The sequence below is a fragment of the Phaethon lepturus genome, unplaced genomic scaffold (genome assembly GCF_000687285.1).
Source record: "Phaethon lepturus isolate BGI_N335 unplaced genomic scaffold, ASM68728v1 scaffold5453, whole genome shotgun sequence".
NCBI lineage: Eukaryota > Metazoa > Chordata > Aves > Phaethontiformes > Phaethontidae > Phaethon > Phaethon lepturus.
Window position 1 is genome coordinate 97,381 of NW_010529612.1, and position 19,699 is coordinate 117,079.

The window sequence follows — 19,699 nt, forward strand, 5'->3', positions numbered from 1 at the left end:
TATTTTAGGATAGCAATTGAGTGTAGAAAAAAAAGATTAATGGGGATGTGCATGTGTGTGTGTGCCTTTTCATGAGGAGTAGCTAGTCAGGCATGGTCTTAAACACTGTTTCAATTTCTCTTTTTAGTCTGTGATCTGGTTTCCTGTGATTTGCCTCCTGCCCCTGCCTGTGACTTTGGCATGCAGCTTGCTCTGAGCAACCCTGGAGAATGCAGACCAAATTACACATGTGGTAAGATATTCCTATTAGCAGGGAGTGACACTGGAGCATTGCATTTGAGTAACACTGACAACTTCCTTTAGATGTTATTTTTTCCCTCAGAAAGGTTTAATTTTGGAGCCAGCAGCCATGTAATGATTTCACATACTTGGAAGAAGGGTATTGTTGGCATTTTCTAAGTACCTTGTTGAATTAAGGAAAAGAGAAACACTACTCTTGGACATGTGTGCTCTGACCCTTATGCTTATTTTATAAATCTTTCTGATTGCATACGAGACAAAAATTTTTTGGCAGGGTAGGAACTTTTTCTGAACCTGCAGCACAATCTTTGACCTGAGTCTTTTGTATCTGCATTACTTCTTAGTCTTTAAGTAGGTTTATAGCAGTTTGCAGTAGCAATTAGTACCTTGCCGCCAGAGAACTGTCTTGTTCACTTGCGGCACTCTGAAATGCTGTGTGCTTGACATGGTACCTACCTTTTTCTGCTAGCATGTAACACAGAAGCATGCAGCTTAGTTCAAAGACCTTCCTGCCCACCACATCGAGAGCTGACTGTTAAGAAGACCGAGTGCTGTGATAAATATGAGTGTACCTGCAGCTGCACTAACTCAACAGTGAGCTGCCCTCTGGGGTATCTATCCAGATCTCTCACCAATGACTGCGGCTGCGTATCTACCACCTGTGTTCCAGGCACGGTAAGGGAAATAAAGTGTCATTTCCACAGATGAGAGTATCTTCCGTAGATGGAGTCACAGCACCAAAGTAAGCAGGTAGCAAGATATTAACAAGCCCCCAAAGAGACTAGTGGATAATGATACTAGGGCATTTAATTTGCATGTGTCTGAGAGAAATACACTGTTGCATCACACTGTTGCTTGTTTTATTATAGTCATTCATTCTGACATAACCAACCCATTTTTTTGTCACTTGGAGATAATCAAATGGTTTTATACACACACAAACACGTGTAACTTCAGCGACATTCAAGCATTAGGTATTTCAGAGGTACTTTTAAAATTTTTAATTTGTTTCTGGATAACAGAGGTACATGCTTTTGGATCAGTATAGTTGCTATATATTCTTTCAATCCTACCCTTTATTGAAATATTTGGGATACCCTAGACCTAAACTCATTGTGCCCATTGATTACCTTTCCCTCTGCCTGAGGAGGCATTGTATCTTATATGAACTATATTGCCACTTCAAATTTTTGCCAAATTAATACCTGACTCTGTTAGAGTTTCAGTAGGATATATTTTTCCTTATTTTGCCAACCTTTTGTTAAGTTCTGATATTATGTTAACCTTTAAGATAGGGTTGCTTAGAGGAGAGGTTGCAGGACAATGTAACCTTTTCATTGAAGCAACCTTACCTAACAGCTTAACATAGGGTTACGCCATCTTGCATCCCAGGAGATCTAGCCTTTATTTTCTGTTCTTAAGTAGTTCATGAGCTTGCATAAGTTATTTTATGTCTTTGTGACTTACTTGCTATATCTCTAAAGATAAATTATGTTCATCTCTTTAATAACATGCTGTAAAATTTACTAATAGAAAGTGCAATATATGGCATTACTTTTGTGGTAGCTGTGATGGCCTAAGGATAGAAGAGAATGAATGCTTGTAGCTCAAAGTAGGATCTTTTCAGATCAGCTGATTTAGGTGGAAGAAGCTTTGTGTGCATGGCTCCTACAAGACTCACTGTTTATTACCTCTAAATATTGTGTAACATGACACTTCCAGTGAAACTGAGTCAGACCTTGGTCAATTCCACCAACTGCAGTTAAAAATCTCCGATTTATTTTTCATAAAACAGCAGCTTTGGCTGCATTTATTTTCCTTTCCTCAACAGAATGGCCACAATTTTAAGATCTGTAGCATTTCTACTAGTTTCAAAAGATTCCATAAAATTTATGGTAGGTTTCACATTTTAAAAAGGAGCCTTTTGGAGCCAGCAGTGTGCCCTTACAGCAGCAGTGTGCTCTTTCATGTATTAATTGTTGCATTCAACAGGTGTGTGTGCACAACAACATAGTCTACCCCGTTGGGACAACCTGGGAAGATGGTTGCAGGGAGTGCTCTTGCACGAGTATGAGGGATGATGTTACAGGGCTTCAGATGATGGAGTGTCATGACAAAGCATGTAACACATTCTGCTCTCGGGTGAGTAACATTTAAACCAGTGCATTAGCCAACAGAACCCTGACAGGGATCTGAAATGATTACTTTTAAACCTGTGTGTTTAGAGAAACCAAAGAAAAATAGAAAATGTGTTGTAGCAACGAATTATCTTGGGAACAGTGCCTAAGAAGGCCTGAGCATTACTGACTTTATTTTAGGGTTATTGTTTTAGGATCATATCCTGCTGCCAAGGAAATCAGTGACAAATTTATTTCATATTTCAATAAAAGGACAACTGCATCCTGAAGTTTCTATCATTTACACCACTTGCACAATAACTACTTGTGGTGTCTGAAGTTCAATTTCAAATGACTTTGTTCTAGCTGAAGTTCACTTTCAGAGACAGTGAACATTCAAGAGAATGTTTCAGATCTGTCCATTGCTCAGGTCTGCCTATTATAGCAGTAATAACACCATGTGCTGCGGTTTTTATTATGCTGAGACATCTGCTACATGCTATAAAATGATGTGGTCTACTTTTGGAAGCCCACAAAAGAAGCATGAGCTGCTTGTTATATTGACATAGCTGGTCAAGCAGAGGAGACAGATACTGGGTACAAAAAGTTGGTAGAAGAATTCCAGAAGGGTCAAAGTAATTGGTTAGAAGTCAGCAGCACTTGCCAGTGTCATAGATTAGAAGACTGACCATAACATGATTTGTGCAAACTAAAGTTCAAAATGTTTTTTATATTTTCTTTAAACTACCCAATTTACATCCCTAATGTTCCTCACCTTAACATAATGTGGAGAATAAGGAAGTAAAAAAACATTACTGTAAAATTAAATGTGATGCCCTAGAGTTGCTTTTTGCTCTGGTATCTAGCACCTTGTACCCATAATCCCTGAACATTCCAATGTCCTTGCTTCATGAGGTTAGCATGGATGGGTTGGTCAGTGAGGACAGTGAAAATACACAGCTTGGGTCTGCAGAAAAAGCAGATGGCAGAAGAAGTTGTCCAGCTCAGCCAAGTGCTGACAACCCACACCCCTTACCACCTGCCATGTGGCCAGAAAAGTTGTGCTGCAAACATCAGAGGCTACCACAAATACATTTTGCCTCTTTGTAAAGCTTTCAGGGTATACAAGGATTAATTGAGATTGTTCTTGATGTTATTAGCCAATTCCATTTGGGAAAAGGCACATCTGACTTGAAGCATCTCCTCCTTAGTCCATGGTCTGGTCTGCTCACAATCTGCAAGTTCAGTAGGCTGTGCAGGGTCCATTGTAGAACAAATAGATGTGGCTGTCTGGGATTCAGAAAATTCTCTGCATGTCTGTTGCTGACCCAGGGTTTTCCCCATAGGTTTGTTCTTTCCTGAACTGTGAAGTGAAGCCCAGAAGATGCCAATTTTTTTTTTTCCCTCAGTGCAGAAGCAAAGATGAGCTAATTAATGCTCTTCAAACCTCCAAGTTGCTTTAAAAATGTTTATATTAGGTTGTATGTTGCATTAACCCACACAAAATTCAAACAGTTGACCAAGCAGCAAGTGTTTCCAAATGTGTCTTGTAACATCAGTACTCTCAGTGGTCCAGTAGCTGATAAAAGTCTGCATGTTGGCCTGTGACTCAACTGACTGCCCTGCTGTCATTTACGGGTGACCAGCTGGAATTTGCTGGGGGAAATGCAAAGAAGAGCATACTACAGCAATAACTGCAAACCCCTTTAACTGAGAGGGACATATGCTGCTTCTGTGTTTGATTCACTGTGCTGACTGTGATGCTACTGTGATGTTCTGGGTTTTCTAATGCTGCATGTGAGACAAAATTCACTTGCTTTTTTCTGGTCCAGGAGTAGGCTTTTCTCTTCTTGCTGGAAATACAATGAATCTCCTAACAAATGCCATACACATTCCCACCCTCTGCCAAGTCTCCACATTTTTGCAGTCTATTTCCCACTGTTCTTCTCAAACCTTTTAACTGTCTTTAAGAAGTCTGCCTTTTTTTTGGAATGAGCCCCACTTATGCAGTTGCATTCAGAACAGAGGCTAAGAAAAATGAACACATGATATCTCTTCTTCCTCCTTGCTTTTGTTCAGTTGCATTTGGAAGAAAGCTCTTCATTAGCAAACCTTATATATACAGCTATGGAAAATTAGAGGTGTTCTTTTTGCTTTTGGAAAGACATCATTAATAATGTGTCTGGGAGTCAAAGGCTGACCTTGGGCATATATGTGCTCAACCTCACAACTGAGTCAATGTTGTAGAAAACCTGCATTGTCTGACTTGTTTTAGATTATCATTTGAATTTATACTAATATATATTTTAAAACAGTTAATCATGCATTGAAATTTGACTATGAATATTTCAGTTAAGCAAACCAATATCTGAAAAGCAATTCTCTATTCTGAACTCCATTAAGGTAATTGTGCCTTGGTTTTCAAAGAGTTTCAAATGCCTTAATACTACTGTATTTCACTATCATTTAACTTACAGCCTTGGTATCAGAACACGGTTGGACAGCATATATGTATGTGCACTTGAGAAGATGTGAACAAAATATAAAATTTTGAATAATATTTTCCTCTGCTGCGTCTTAAACACTTACACAGTTCCCTAGGACCAGAGCAAAACCCCAATCCATTAAAAAAACCACAACAACAAAGCAAACTAGTGCTCTTTCTGCAAGAGTAGAGTTTGGTGAGAAAGCTTGAGGATGCCCAATGCAGCTCAAACCATGAGGGTAGATGTGAGAGATTTCAGCTTTTGCAAGATTTTGATTTCCATTTGTAGAAGAGACTTGTTTCTAGTATGGCAATCATTATGAAATATTAGATCTAAAGTATCTGACTGTGTTTTTTCTCATAGACAAAACTTTATCAATAATTTGTTATTCTAATAAAGTATCATTAATGCCGAGCTACAAATTCTTGACAAATCATCCTTAGCATTGCAGTGTCAAAAAGATTTTTTTAAAACAAACAAAAAGTCTTGGTGGAAAACATGCCAGTTCTTTTTGGGCATCTGCCATTTCTTCTGCTCCTTTAATCGTTATCAAAGCTGTACAATCATAACTGTTGGAAAACCTGGATAGCTTGGATTTTGTTTTTTCCTTTTCTTATTCCTGATTCAGTGGATTACATATCAAGGACCACAGAAGTTCTGTAATCCAGTTTGAATCGGCCTTAAAGATTATTTTTCAGTTCAGATCAGATGGCATTGAAAGTTGTATTAACATTAAAGATGCACTTTAATCCTGGATCATTACCAAGGTGATGTTCAAACTCTACTGTGCATGGTTATTAATTTCATTGCTAGATCTTAAAGCTGTGCACTATCATAGTTGACTGTCTCATCTGACCTGTGAAAACAGCTTATGTTTTTTTATCTAGCTACACAAAAAGAGAAAAAAAAAGTAATACATGTACTAGCTTCTTCACCTTGTTGAATGAATGGTACTACTGTTCTCTGTTTAATGACAAAATCAAGCTCAAATTGTATCTGTTGTTTTAAAATGTACAGAAATGCTATGGAAAAAGAGTGGATATTTCATTTAAATGAACCAATCCCACAGTTCTCTGAGGAGGTTAACAGCAAATACAGACCTCTCACTTTCAAACCAGGTGTGGGTTTGCTTCATTATATGTCATAGTCCCCTTGCTTTTTCTGTCCTCTGCTATCTTTCTCTTACTAAAGTTTTGAGAAAGCAAGCAGATAATTGCTGCAATTATTGCACGTGCCACAAGGAGGAGTGGTGACTCCCTCTTGGAGCTTCTTCAGAAATGATTTCTCTCACAGTACATCAGACTGCATATCTTCAGAGAATCATAGTGATAAAATGGATAACGGCTTTCAAAACATCTTAAAATAAGTAGTATACTAATGTGAAGGCAGCACTTGCTTAATTTCTGTCAATGTTCTTGGAGTTAGGTACTTTGTAAGAGATATAAAATATTGTGGTTTAAAGCATTCGATAATTTAAAGTATTAGATGATTATGAGAAGAATGAAGCATAATTTTCTGGGATAAGTGTTTAAGACAAAGCCATTTGGCTAAGTGTGTGTAAGTTAAGTTAATTAGGTTAGATTTTCAAGCCTCTTGATGACTGTGTTAAATTAAAATAAAGAACATTTGCACCATATGTGCAAAGGCATAGCAAATGATGGTTGTAATAGATGCTGACTACAAAACCTATGGCTTTAATCTCCAATATTTCAAAGGGATCTTTCCTTTGAAGTAGTCTGTGAAACATGGTAGTAAATTGCTTAGTAGTGTGTATTGAGGAGGTCAAAGAAATTAATGCAAAAAGGAGACTGTTGTTTGAATATTAGATGTGCAGGATGCCATTTAAAACTATGAAAGTCTTGGTGGGAGGTAGTTTCAAACATCCCGCTTGCATTTTAAAGCGGAATTTATTATGGAAATTAGGAAATAATACCTTTATGTTCTAGAGACTTGCAAATGGAGAATTAAGTCCTCACCTGGGATAAATGAGTGTAGCTCCAGTGAAAGCTCTAGAATTGTGCTGATTCATCGCCGCTGAAGGTTTTCCTTTCAGCATTTCAAGTTGACTTATGTCCATCCTACTGGGTTTTTCTCAGTCTACTGTTGCCATTTACATTCTCTTTGGTTCCTCCATCCCTTTGTAGGTACTATCATCTCAGCATGCAAAAGGCAAATACTGGAGCCTTTTTAAAAATACTATGTTGAGGAATAATGTCTGTTCTTTCTTTCCTGCTTTGTTGGCCAAAAGGCAGCTGACACAGTTTTCTGTCCAAAACCTTAGCACCGGTGAAAAGATGAACTGTGTATTCTGAGCAACACTAGAACAAAAGAGGGAGTGCACAAATATGCCAAGCCAGAGCCTGTGCGGATCCCTCTGGTAGCCTTGAGTAGGCGTTGAAACCAAAATGTGCATTCTCTGAATGCTACAGAATTAATCCGCATTCCTCTTTTGTTTGTTGCAAGCCAAGCTCCAGTTCAAAAGTGGGCAAAATTTCCCCCCGCCATGTAGAATGTCTTAATCTGTACGCTTTCACCCTCCACGTGGGAGATCAGCTTGATCTCCCCATTTGTGTTTTATAAAACAGCCTGATCCGTTGGCGTAACTGAGCACTTGTCAGGTTCTCCGCAGCTGCTGATTATCACTCCCAAGTCAGCCACCTGCACCTGTTCAAATGTGAGGGGTGCCTTGTGTTGCCTTATGGCTTACCTCCTGGGGCTCAGGGATTTTTTTTGGTCCTATAGACTGTGATCTGCCTCTCAGTGTGACAGACAGTCAGACACTTACCAAGGGCTTCTTCTGAGTTTCTCTGTTTGAAGTTTGAATTCTGTGTTTAAAAAAAAACCAACACAACAAAAGGCAAGATGTGGAGGAGGAATAAAGCAGCAGATCCAGTCCAGAAAAAGCAGGGGACAGGCAGAATATTGACTGTAAGTGGATCCTTGAACAAACCATAGCAAACACTGGCATCTCTATACGCTAGTGTCTACATGCTAGAAAATGAAAAATAATGAAGGAAGAAATGGGTACTACTTACTCTGCCTAGTTCTATCTAACATTAACCTTCACCAGCCCAGTATCTGAGACTTGACAGATGTTCATGTTCGTAGATTGTGCAGCTCAGGAATAATCCTGGTAACATATACTCTTTGTACATGAATTATCTAACTGGGAAAAAAACCCCACAACAAAAAAGCCACCTCAAAATGCACAATACATTTTCCTTTTCTTAGATGTAACCTTAAACATTACCACCTTTAGAGTTAAACATAAAATAAAGCTTTCTTTATTCCTGTGGGCCCAAATTTCCATGATGTGAGTACAAAAGGTGGGCTTTTCTGATGGTGAATCAGAGAATCTCATGCTATGGAAGATCTGTGACAGCGGGGAGTTACTGTCCACCTTCTCCTCAAGTACAGGTGGCTCCTCTGCTTTTTGAGGAGCTCATGAACAGCTGCAGTTTGCAGATTTTTCTTCTGAAACGGGTTTGTACACTGCAGTGGTTCAGGGGCTGTGTTAGGAGGAGCTCAGCAGGTGCTGAGCTGTGATCTCCTGTATTTCTTCCCCTTAGGAATCACAGCACCCAGATTTTGAACTCACTCGGGGCCACTCAGGCAGGTTGAACTGTCCAAAACCAACATCTTTGTCAGGGCCTTAGGAGTGCAAATCACACCTGGAGTCAGCTGCATAGAATCTTTTTGATTGCACTGTAGGGGACTCTGTTCAAAGCACCTTAGTGAAATATGGGTCCTGTAGATAGATTTTGCTAAGTCAGGATGCTGAGTTTATTGTGGGCACAAACATCTTATGCATTCTTATTTCCGTGACTTTGACACTAAAATAAAAGTATCCCTTACTTCAGATGCCTCAAACACATATTTATCAGATAAAAGTCACATAAAACAAAATGTTCAACAGCACAGCTTTCCCCACAAAGCTAAGTATGATACTACATCATATAACATTATACAAAATACGCTTCCGTGTGAAAGTCTGCTGGTTATTGAGCAACATGAAGCTAATGTGCTTCATATTGCAAATCAAGAACAGTTCATGAAGGGAGGGAGCAGCTGGGAATACTTCAGCAATTTCAGTTCAAAGGGGTTGACCAAAATAAAATGATGCTTATTTTCATTGGCATTTTTCACACAAACAGTATTTTCTTTGACAGAACATCTTTCCTTCCATGCTGTACTGAAATCAGAGTTATGCTTTGGCCTTTGGAGACTGCCTAACTATTGAATATAGACTATATTATTTCTAATTAGAATGAAGCTCCTTTCTTTCTTTCACTTAGATACTCCAATGTTTGAATATTTGTCTAGTTGCTTCAGGAGATGAAAAGATGAAATAATCAGTCAGAACTGGTCCCTAGACTACATGCCTGACCAATCCCTTCCTCTGCTTCAGTGCAGGGCAATCAGATGTCTGAATGTGCTCAGGCTGAATCATGGAATCATAGGATAGTTTGGATTGGAAGGGACCTTTAAAGATGTCTAGTCTAACTTAAAAAAACATAACAAAAGTATGCAACTAATTATTATAGAATCGTAGAATAGTTTGGGTTGGAAGGGACATTTAAAGGCCATCTAGTCCAACCCCCCTGCAATGAGCAGGGACATCTTCAACTAGACCAGGTTGCTCAGATCCCCATCCAACCTGACCTGGAACGTTGCAGGGGATGGGGTATCTACCACCTCTCTGAGCAACATTCCAGTGGTTCACCACCCTCACTGTGAAAAATTTCTTCCTTATGTCTAGTCAAAATTTACCCTCTTTCATTTAAAACCATTACCCCTTGTCCTATTGCAACAGGCCCTGCTACAAAGTCTGTCCCCATCTTTCTTATAGGCCCCCTTTAAGTACGGGAAGGCTGCAATAAGCTCTCCCTGCAGCCTTGTCTTCTCCAGGCTGAACAACCCCAACTGTCTCAGCCTTTCTTCATAGGTGAGGTGTTGCATCCCTCTGATCAATTTGGTGGCCCTCCTCTGGACCCACTCCAACAGGTCCATGTCTTTCCTGTGCTCCTAACCTTGAAGTCTTAGGGTTGGGAAGGGGAGTTGTGAGTGCTGATTAACATCCAAAATGCTACTAGAACAATTTCAACCTTTCTTTTGTATAATAGTATTACATATAAAAGAAAGGATTTTTGAAATACCAAATAAAAATTCTTATAATTATGCATGACTTGTATGTAAAAAAAAGGTGATTTAATGTAGTGATATTTTTATAAACTGGATTCTTAACTTTCACATGCAGTTCTCTGTCAAATCTCATGGCAGTTGTGACAGTCACTCTTAGAAGTGAGCTTACTTCTTTTTTCTTTTGCAGTCCTCTGTAGGACCATATTCTTGGAAAGACTTGCCCTTCACAATTTGCTAATGCATAAAAGAAACCACTCACATACAATAAACCAACATTTGGAAACGACTGCTGCTTAATACTGTTGAAATAGCTCAGGGTCCTCTGAAAGCATTTTTCTTTTACCTCTTCACTTTCCATTTTTGCCTATTTATGTCATTGGGGTTTTTTTTGTTTTGTGGCAGATCTCTTTGCTGTTACATACTTGAGCAGATCCTAGCAAAAGGAAGATGTTTCTGTGTGATTTCAGATTTTTTGTTTGTTTGTTTTTGTTAGGCATCATCAACATTTTCTGTAGTCCAAGAAGGGGTGCTCCATAAAATACTAGAGAAGCTGATATCCTCACAAGGCCCATCAGTTGTTTGGCATGACCTGTAAAAGTATAGTACCTAGAGTTAGTCAATGTAGATGAAGTTAATATGTCTTCAAAATATATATTAAGGAGGAACTAATGAGATAAGAATTTGTACTCCAATGTTGTGTGCATTTTAGTTTACTTTTTCTGACAGATAATGTTAACCATTTAACAGGATGCTGATCTGGTGGACCGCTTGTTTGTTTTGTAGTAGCAATGCGTGGCCTTACAGTTCTGTTTTCAAACTCCCCTTTCCATAAAAAATTGCTAACATTAAGCATTTTTCCTACTGTTTTCTTTTAGGATTAATCTCCTCATTTGTCATCTATTCCTGGATCAGTTAGTTCTTTTTTTGTTTTCCCACAGGGCTACAGGTATATCGTCCAAGAAGGGGAGTGTTGTGGGAGATGCCAGAAGACTGCCTGTGAGGAGCAGCTATTCAGGTCTCGGGGCGATGCAGATCCTCGTTTGCATGAGGTGAGGTGAGGTGTTGGTGGCGTGGACACTTCCTCTTCTAGCTGAAGTGCCCTGGAATTATTTTGTATTCCATGGAAGGAGATGAGGAAGCTATGTGTTATTTCTCCTATATGGCAAGCAGCACTGAAAAACAATTTTTTTGGGCGCCTGTGACTTAACTACTTGGTTCTAACAAGCAAACACTCTCTTCCATTTTCAGACTCTAAGGAAGCAATCTTTTCATGTAAAATTATGTAAAATGCTAGTTCAAAAGAATATTAACAGGAGATAATTCTCTGGCTGTAAGCTATTTGTTTAAATTATTCCAAATTAATTTGTATTAAATGTCTCTATGGATAAAAGGCAGGTGGGGTACTGGATTGCTTGAATTTCCTGGTCTTACTCAGTTAGAATATCCTACTTGGTACACACTGAAACATCAGGAAGTAAATGAGGATAGAAACATGATTTATTCTCTGGTTGCTAAAGTTGATTCCTGCATGTCAGATCAGACCTCAGTGGTCCAGGCCACCCTTGTTCTTTGCTCAAAATAACATTTATTTTCAGCAATGTGCTTCTTCCCTTATGATTCAAAGAGCCCAATGGGAAGTGAGTGCATGCAATAGCCATTTAAAATGTGCTGCAGATACCCTACCACTCTGGAAAGCTAGGTGGATATTTGTTTCTTTTCTTGCCTACTTTTATCATTCCTTCAGGCTATTCAGTTTGTTCTGTCCCTAACCCAACCACCCTTGGCAAGCCTTTGCCTGCCCTAGTAGCATTAAACTGCTTAATCCTATGCAGAATGTGGATTCAACAAAGGCAGGAACAGTAGGTTAAATAAGTTTGAAATAATAGACCTTCCTCTCATCTTTTCTTCCCTAAGTGTTGTTTGTTATAGTGTGTCTGCATTTTCATCTACATGTCACTTTCACATGTTTTATATTAACTTCTAAATAATTTCTTTTACAAAGGCAGTGTGCTGCTGTCTTTTTAAAAGTTAATGTAACATTTTGCAGCCTGCCTCTTCCCTGATTTTACCAAGGGCATTTCTTAATGTGGATCAATAATCTGCTCTGCCTCATAAATGAAGACTTCAGAAGGCCTATATTAACATCCCACCATGTCTTACTGATTTTGGTTGTCCTAATGGAGTAATAGATCCTTATACTCTGCTGTTCCTTTCCTACTGAGTCCTCTTTCAATTCTTCTGTCATTAACAAAGAACTATTTAACAAATGAGAGAAAAGTAATCCTTAAGTTTCTGAGCAGATGTTTGAATTTACTGGAGCTTGGAGTCTGATCCTCACTTTCACTGTTCTTGAAGTATATTCAAAGAGTGTTAACAGTGGAGGCATACAGCTTCCAAGCAGTGATCAGCTCCTCCCAACGCTGAACTGTGACAGCATCTTCTTTCTGGCCTATGGTGATGTCACTTCCCATAATAGCACGTGAAATTCCTGCCTTCTCTGATCCATGGGTCATTATAATCAGTAGGGCTGTCAACAGGATCTGGTCTCTTTTACATTTGCAATTATTTTCAGATCTAGTACCTATTGCCAAAGACTCCTTTGGGCTTAGAGCTGACCTGCAGCAGGTTCCAGCAGAAAGAGGGACAGCTTGGCTACAGCGCAATGCAGTGCAGCCAGCTAGCGGGTAACAATGTAGATTTAAATCTAGTCAAGAGTGCTTTTTCTTCACATGTTATTTCATCTGCCCCTTTATTTTTCATCTTAAGGATACTCCTGTAACTCCTGTACTCTACAAACCAAGCAGCAGACTGCTCTACAAACTGATTGTCACAGTAAGGATTTGTGGAGAACTATTGAGTGACAGACTGTTCCTGACACAGTAAACTTGCTTTTTGAAAACCAGCGTGTTGGCTGTGGTTGGTCTTCCCGTGATCCAGTGGCACAAAAACTGCTGCCTATATTTAATCCTTTTACAATTTCCCATCAGGTTGGCACAGAGTGGCGATCCCCCTTCAACCATTGCATTATCAATGAGTGTGTCCAGGTGAACAACGAGGTTTTTGTGCAGCAAAAGAATCGTTCTTGCTCTCAAATGGATGTGCCTGACTGTCCAGAGGGAACTGAACTACGCTGTGACCAAATAATAGACTGCTGTCCTTCTTGCAGATGTGGTAAGGTTTTGTGTATAATGAACAGAATCACTAGAGAGTGTATCATCTCATGTGTTAATCTCCTGTTTCTCAATACCAATTTCAAAAGGGCGTATTATGCACGTATAGTACTATTTTGAAGCTCTCCTGTATAATTTAGACATTGAGTACAGTAGCACCTGCTGCTGTTACTTTCTCTTTCCAACTGCTGTTCACGGTCTCCTTTTGAACTACTTACTGTTGAAGCTATTTTGTATTGCTTCAGAGAGACATACCAGGCTATCTCTCTACAGCACTAGCCTGCATTGTTAAGCATTTAAAAGAGGTCTTGAGATGCTTTTGGCTTAGGAAGGTTCAACACTCTCCCCAGTGCCTACTATGAAGAGGGAGTTTGCATGCAGCCGTGCTGTCTTCTGTGTGTCTCTGAGCATTGTGGCTGTAACCATTTCCTAGCACAGACTTGGGTCAAAATCAGAAGATTTGGTTAATTGGCCTCAGTGTGGGAAGACTCACAGTCATGTTTAATTGACAAGTATATATACAACCACAGGGTAAGGAGCTAGCGGGAGGAGGAGGAGGCGAAATATGCAATGTAACTTAAAGAAAAACCTGAGTGCATCTTCTGAGAGTGAAAGGCTTGGACTGGAGGAGAAAATTTATATTGTGACATGTACTTGTTAAAAAATAGCTCAGCAAGAGATATTTGGAAGTGGAATTCAGGGTAACTGACAAATTGTTGCCTTGCAAGATATAATGTAAAGGGGCTCAATTATGCCTCTCTACAGTAAAACTGGATCTAAATGCCCTCAGCTGGAAATCTAATAAGTCAAAAAAGCACACCTGTGATTTACTAAATCTTGGTAATGTCATGATGATGGTAATATTAAATGGAGTATTATCTTCTTTTTCAGTACCCCTGAATGGTTGTCCTTTGAATGGCACTGTTATTGGGGTAAGACACAATTCCTTTTATTTGCTGTGATGGTAAGATATTTAGATATATGAATGAGCTTTTGAAGAACACAAACTTGCCAGAATGCACATAAGCGTACAGGGCAGCTTTCTTCAGATGGAATCTCTGCAAGTAAGACTTTGGGGTAAAAGCTGTGGCAAGGGGCTCAGCATGTGTATGTCCAGTTGGTGACCCTTTCACAGACTTCCTATATGACAATGAGTATCTCTGCAAAATGGAGACAGTAAAGTTTCCTTTTTCCTTTACATCTTGAAAAAATGCTTGAGAAAAGTGCTTCAAAACTGTGGTAATCTGCATTGTGTAATGACTTGCAGGCCACCAAACACACAGGAAACTATCTGCAAGGGATAATCTCAAAAATTATCCTTGCCCACTTTGGGGAAGCAAAAATAAGAATCCCTTATTCTACCTAGAGGATAAAGCAGATTAAAAAAAGGATGGAGACTCTTGCCCCACCTGTGTAGAAGGAGGGGTATCCCTCCTTGGCTATTATCAGGAACAGGAAAGCTGAGCTTCCTCACTGTTTGACCTCTGTCACCTTTCAAGATCCCTGCTGTTATGCCCTCAGAGGAAATTTTTTCTCAACTGCATATTTAATGGATAGATTAAGACATGTTTAACACAGCTCATGACAGTGGGAATGACGGGAGTTAAGCACCTGATCTCATTTATGTCGAATTTGTCTTTGGAGAGCTCTGTCAATTGTCCATTGTTTCCCTAAATCCATATTCTGGCAGCATCTCTAGTGTCAAAGAGCTTTAAATATTCTCAACATACCCCAGGGAAACAGGTCCTCTTTAGCCTTTTAACCTAACTTTTAATCTGCGTATTCCTGCACTGTCAATGTATGTCTCTCTTCATTTTTTTAAAAGGTAAGTTTACCCAAATCTCTTTGGACTTCTGAGGTATGGCAAAGAGAACCTTTCTCCATGTATTTCTTCTGGTTTTGATTTTTATCATAGTCAATAGGCATAAGTTTATCAGTTTGTTAGAGCTAAAGCCCTGTCATCAAGCACCCATCATTCTGTGTGGGGATTATTTCCCTGTAGAATTAATCCAAGGAGTAACTCTGCCTTTCTTGTCAGAACACTGGGAGAAGCATTTTAAAGTGGTAAAATCTGAAACAATCTGCTTTCTCTTTGATTCTTCTGTTTGTCCTCTCTATACTATGTTGTCAAAACTAGTTGTGGCATTTTTGAAAGACCATACTTGTAGAGAATGTTATGCAGTATAGTAATTGCTAGGTCTTGCTACCTTCTGTTATATATGATATGCATATAAATATATCTTCGGTGTAGCAAAAAGATGGTGTCTTTCCAGTTGCATGCCATTCTTTTATGAACAACTATGTGAACAACTAATTTTTTTCTCTTCCAACAAAATATTTACTTGATCGTCAAGTAAAGTCTTTGTTCTATTGTCAAGTGTTTTAAAATATTTTAAAATGAAGAATAAGCAAATTTTGAAAGAAATGTCATGTTGAAGACAAATAAGAAGTATCCGTATTTTGAAGCCTTAAAAAAAAATTCAGTTTCTACAATACTGAAAAAAATTCCTATTTTAATAGAGTTTTCCCAATTTGGAATGAAGTCATAAAGTGTTTCAGGTGACACAAAACTATATTTTGACTCATTCTTATTTGCTGTCTGGCTATAAAAGCTGTCTTAAAATTTTATTTATTTTTTAAAACAGTTCTTCAAATGTGTTATTGTTCTTCTGGACAATTGGTCATTTTATCAAACACTGCCTGTGCAAGATTTTGAGGGTGTAGGTAGGCCCCAGCTGTTATACTACTTCTGTGCTCTTGCTGTCACAAGTGTCAAGCATTACTGAAGTTGGCATTCAACAATGCAGTTACCAAAATGTTTTCTCAGGATGGAGAGTGTGAAATTCAAGTTGAGATATAATCTTGGAAGTTTTCTAAACAAAGTGGCCATTTTGATTAAAAAAAAAAAAAATTAGAGCTTATATTAGAACTTGTCTTAAATTAATGACTTTTTCTTTTCAATTAAACTAGATTCATTTAATGACTTATTTTAAGCTAATTACCTATATGTCTGAAAGCTTTTGAGCAGCTGTTGTTACTCCAGCTTTATCTTGCACTGTTCTCTACTTCAATGACTGTTCCAGAGTTCTGGTCAGGAAGGAAGATGTGGTGTCCACAGGAGTTTATGCTTCCTGGATTTCAAAGCCTTTATTCTGAGTCCTTTAAGAATAGGTTTCAAATTTCATTTTATATCAAGGGAAAACTTTGCTCTATTAACTCATTCACTGAGTAGTTCCAAGTTTTGAGACATTTACTGCAGTTCTGTTAACTGACTGTGTCCTTAATCCCTTTACATTTTTGTCTTGTATCTGGTTACCAATATTATATTCCGGTAATTTGGTGTATTGCGTTCACTCTGCTGTTCTTAACAATGCTGTGGGCTTTAACTGCAGACTTCCAAGCAGGTGGCTGTATTTACCAAAAGGATTATCTGTATCACTCATCTGTTTTCCCAGGCTTTTACTGAGTGGCATTTTTGAAGGAGATCTGAGTAGATTTGAGCTTTATGCAGGTTATTTTGCTTGCACTGACTAACACTGGGTTAGCAGATGTTGACATTTCATTCTACGTTAGCCAAGAAAACACGATAGGTGTATTATATAAAGGGAAAAAGATGTATCAATCCATTATTTGACTAATTTCTGTCATGCTAAGCTGTATTTGCTCACAGAAAGCTATTGTTAAAGCCATTTGCATGCTGATCCCTAAATATATTAAATAAATATCATAGAACTAAGCTGTGATGCAAACTTTGAATTGAGGTAAGACCTTCTCCCAAAAGTTCAAGGCACTCATGTGTGAGGAATTTGTTTCAACATGTTTTTACTAAGCTCTATGTTCCTGCCCATAACAGTGATTTTAGTATAAACTCAACTTTATCTATCTTTTTTTTTTTATTTAATTGGAATTTTAGCAGTATTAGAGGATCCAGTGAGGGTATCAGTTGTGGCTTTATAGATGCTTTCTTCCTGATGTGAAAGCCTGAGGCATTCTGTGATACGCATTTACTTTTAGAGGGCCTGATTATGACAGTAAACAAAACCAAATATATTTTGAAATGGGTCACCATGATGAGGACATTTCCCATGTTTGCAAGGCTTTTGTGTGTGTACATGCACATGTGTGTGTGGAGCTACTAACCAGTAGAGCAATACTAATGTCAGTGGATTGAATGCCCTTGTGAGGACATGTAGTCTGTACCAGAACTGTCACTGTGGTGTCTGAATACTTTCCAATGCTGAGAGTAAACGAGAAGTCTCGTGTTCCATGTGACCTTTGCTATTCATCCCTCTCCTGTGAATTATGAGTTTGTCCTCATGCCTGCATCCATTGGGGTCTTTTAACGCTCCAGATTAATGACCTGATATTCACTACAAAAGGATAAACCAAGAAAGTTGAAGGGTTCTGTGTTGAGGTCTCAACCTGGGTTGTTAAATGCCAGGGATCTCCCCATTGGTATTACCGCTCTGTCATGTTGTTTGTGGAGGATCTTTTTTTATAGACCTCCACAAAACAAGAAAAAAGTTGTTGCTATTGCTGGTGCTTTATAGAAAACTGCTGATGCCTGAGGACCTTCATTGTGCTGGGGTGCAGAGTAAGAATCTAACTAAAATTCTTCAGTCAGAACATTTGTCCTTCAGTATGTATGTCAGAGCATTGGCTATTTTTGACCCACAAACCCATTACCTTTACACTGTTACTCTGGCCAACTTCTTGGTTTTGCTCCAGTTGTTCCATGAGTGTTTACTAGTGTGAAACAAGAAAACAAGGAAACTGAAGATATGCATAGTATGTACCATGGGAAATTCCTGTTCTAAATGAAGTCAACACTGAAATTCCACTGCGCTACTAAAAGCTTCATAATCTAGCGATATCCGGTGTCATACTTTATTTATGAAGTTTGAGAAGTTCTTTGTGAAAATCTTTAATAGACTCCTCCCATTTTGTCCATTCAGCCATAGTGGCTTAATATTTTGAGGTTGAAATGAAGGCTGTGCACTTGGAAAGCAGGAAGACTTTGTATTTAAAATTCCTTTCAATGCTAGGAATCCAATTACTAAATCCACATCCTTTTGTTTCCCATTTAATAGTTTGGCATTTTCCTCTGTACATTTTAAACCCCATTTTTGCTTGCTTTGAAAAAGTGATGGGATCCAGCAAATAAGGTGGGGAATTCCCAGATGGGGAATTGCTCAGGGAATTTGAATTGTGTGCCCACTCAGCCACTGATTTGCTTGTAACTATGGACAAGACACTTCACTCAGTAATTCTGTTTCTGGTTTTTGTTTTTTTTTTTCTTTCTCCTTTCTCAATTTTAAGCTTTTAGGCTTCTAGAGATTCTAAGCAGTGATATTACAAGAACAATAACACGTAATTTTTGCCCATGATCTGTGGGTTGCCATGGCTCAAGGATAAAAACTGGTTGGCAAGCCAATTCACTACACTCAGAAAAAATGAACTGGTGGCAGCCACATAAGTAGGATAGCTCATGACTAAATCTTCCTCATTACTTTCAAGGATTTCTTTCTTGCTTGCTAGCTTTGTAAGCAACAAAGTAAGAAATGCGAATGCCATTTCGCAGATTAAGAATTCTAGACGGCTTACTTGAAAAATAACCTCAAGCTATACTGCTTGTTGCTTGTTGGAATTAGATGCAAAAATTTGGCTCTCTGGAAAGTGGGGACATCAGTTTTCTGCTTTCTCTTGAAAATAATTGCAACGCAAGATTTAATGAAAGAGTTTTAACCTAGCTAATATTGCTCATTTACATGTTTTGCTGAAGAGACAGTCGCTGACTTACAAACTGGTTCTAATGTTTTAGCCATGGAGACACCTGATGCTGGATCAATGCACAACGTGTCTCTGCTCCCTCCAGTCAACACCTCGGAGATATACTCTGACATGTACAAAAATAAGCTGTGAAGCATGCCCAACAGTAAGTACAAGTGATCTGGATGTCTTGGTTAAGAAGTGTCTGATGAGAAGGTCATGTTCTTCGTTGTATATACCAGTTTATGTTCTGTACCACTCTGGGACCTGTCGCCTTTCTGAGAAGTCATATCCCCATGTTCTTTTTTATGTGAATTAGATGTAATATACCAAATGTGATCTAAATCCACAGTGTATGAAAGGTAACTTTTCATAGTACTCAGGTCCACAGGCACATTTTATTGTGTATTTTAGACCACCTGCCTTCAGGGAAAAATAAGGTTTGGCAAATCATTGGCAACAGGAACTGCTGTTTTTTTTCCTACATTATCTGCCCCTCCTGGGACTGGCAACTAAGCCAGATCTCCATGCATCAAGGCTTTCCTATGACTATTCCAAATTGCCTAATAGCTGAACTCAATAATATTTCTTTCTGCTTCCCAGCCATCCCTTAGGTGATTTAAGGTGATTGTACCCATCAGTTCCACTGGTCTTTTTGAAGTCTTTGCTGCTGCTTTGCTGCCAGGAATGACTTTGGGAAAGCCAGAGGCAAATAGCTCCCATTTTTACTCCCTGACCAGTGTGACTGGAGTACCTGACTAGTTCTGATCAATCG

At 38.8% G+C, this 19,699-nt stretch overlaps 1 protein-coding gene across 1 annotated transcript in view; it reads left to right on the top strand.

Moving 5' to 3' along the window:
• VWF (von Willebrand factor) overlaps nt 1-19,090 on the top strand; it is a gene marked incomplete at both ends in the record, with an annotated part of 112,785 nt that extends 93,695 nt beyond the window's left edge. Inside the window, 7 exons of the mRNA XM_010283982.1 lie at nt 128-232; nt 710-915; nt 2,233-2,382; nt 10,924-11,034; nt 12,973-13,156; nt 14,047-14,087; nt 18,977-19,090. Of these exons, the coding sequence (XP_010282284.1) occupies nt 128-232; nt 710-915; nt 2,233-2,382; nt 10,924-11,034; nt 12,973-13,156; nt 14,047-14,087; nt 18,977-19,090 (911 nt within the window). The remainder of the gene's footprint in view (nt 1-127; nt 233-709; nt 916-2,232; nt 2,383-10,923; nt 11,035-12,972; nt 13,157-14,046; nt 14,088-18,976) is intronic.
• Between the last annotated feature and the right edge of the window lie 609 nt (nt 19,091-19,699).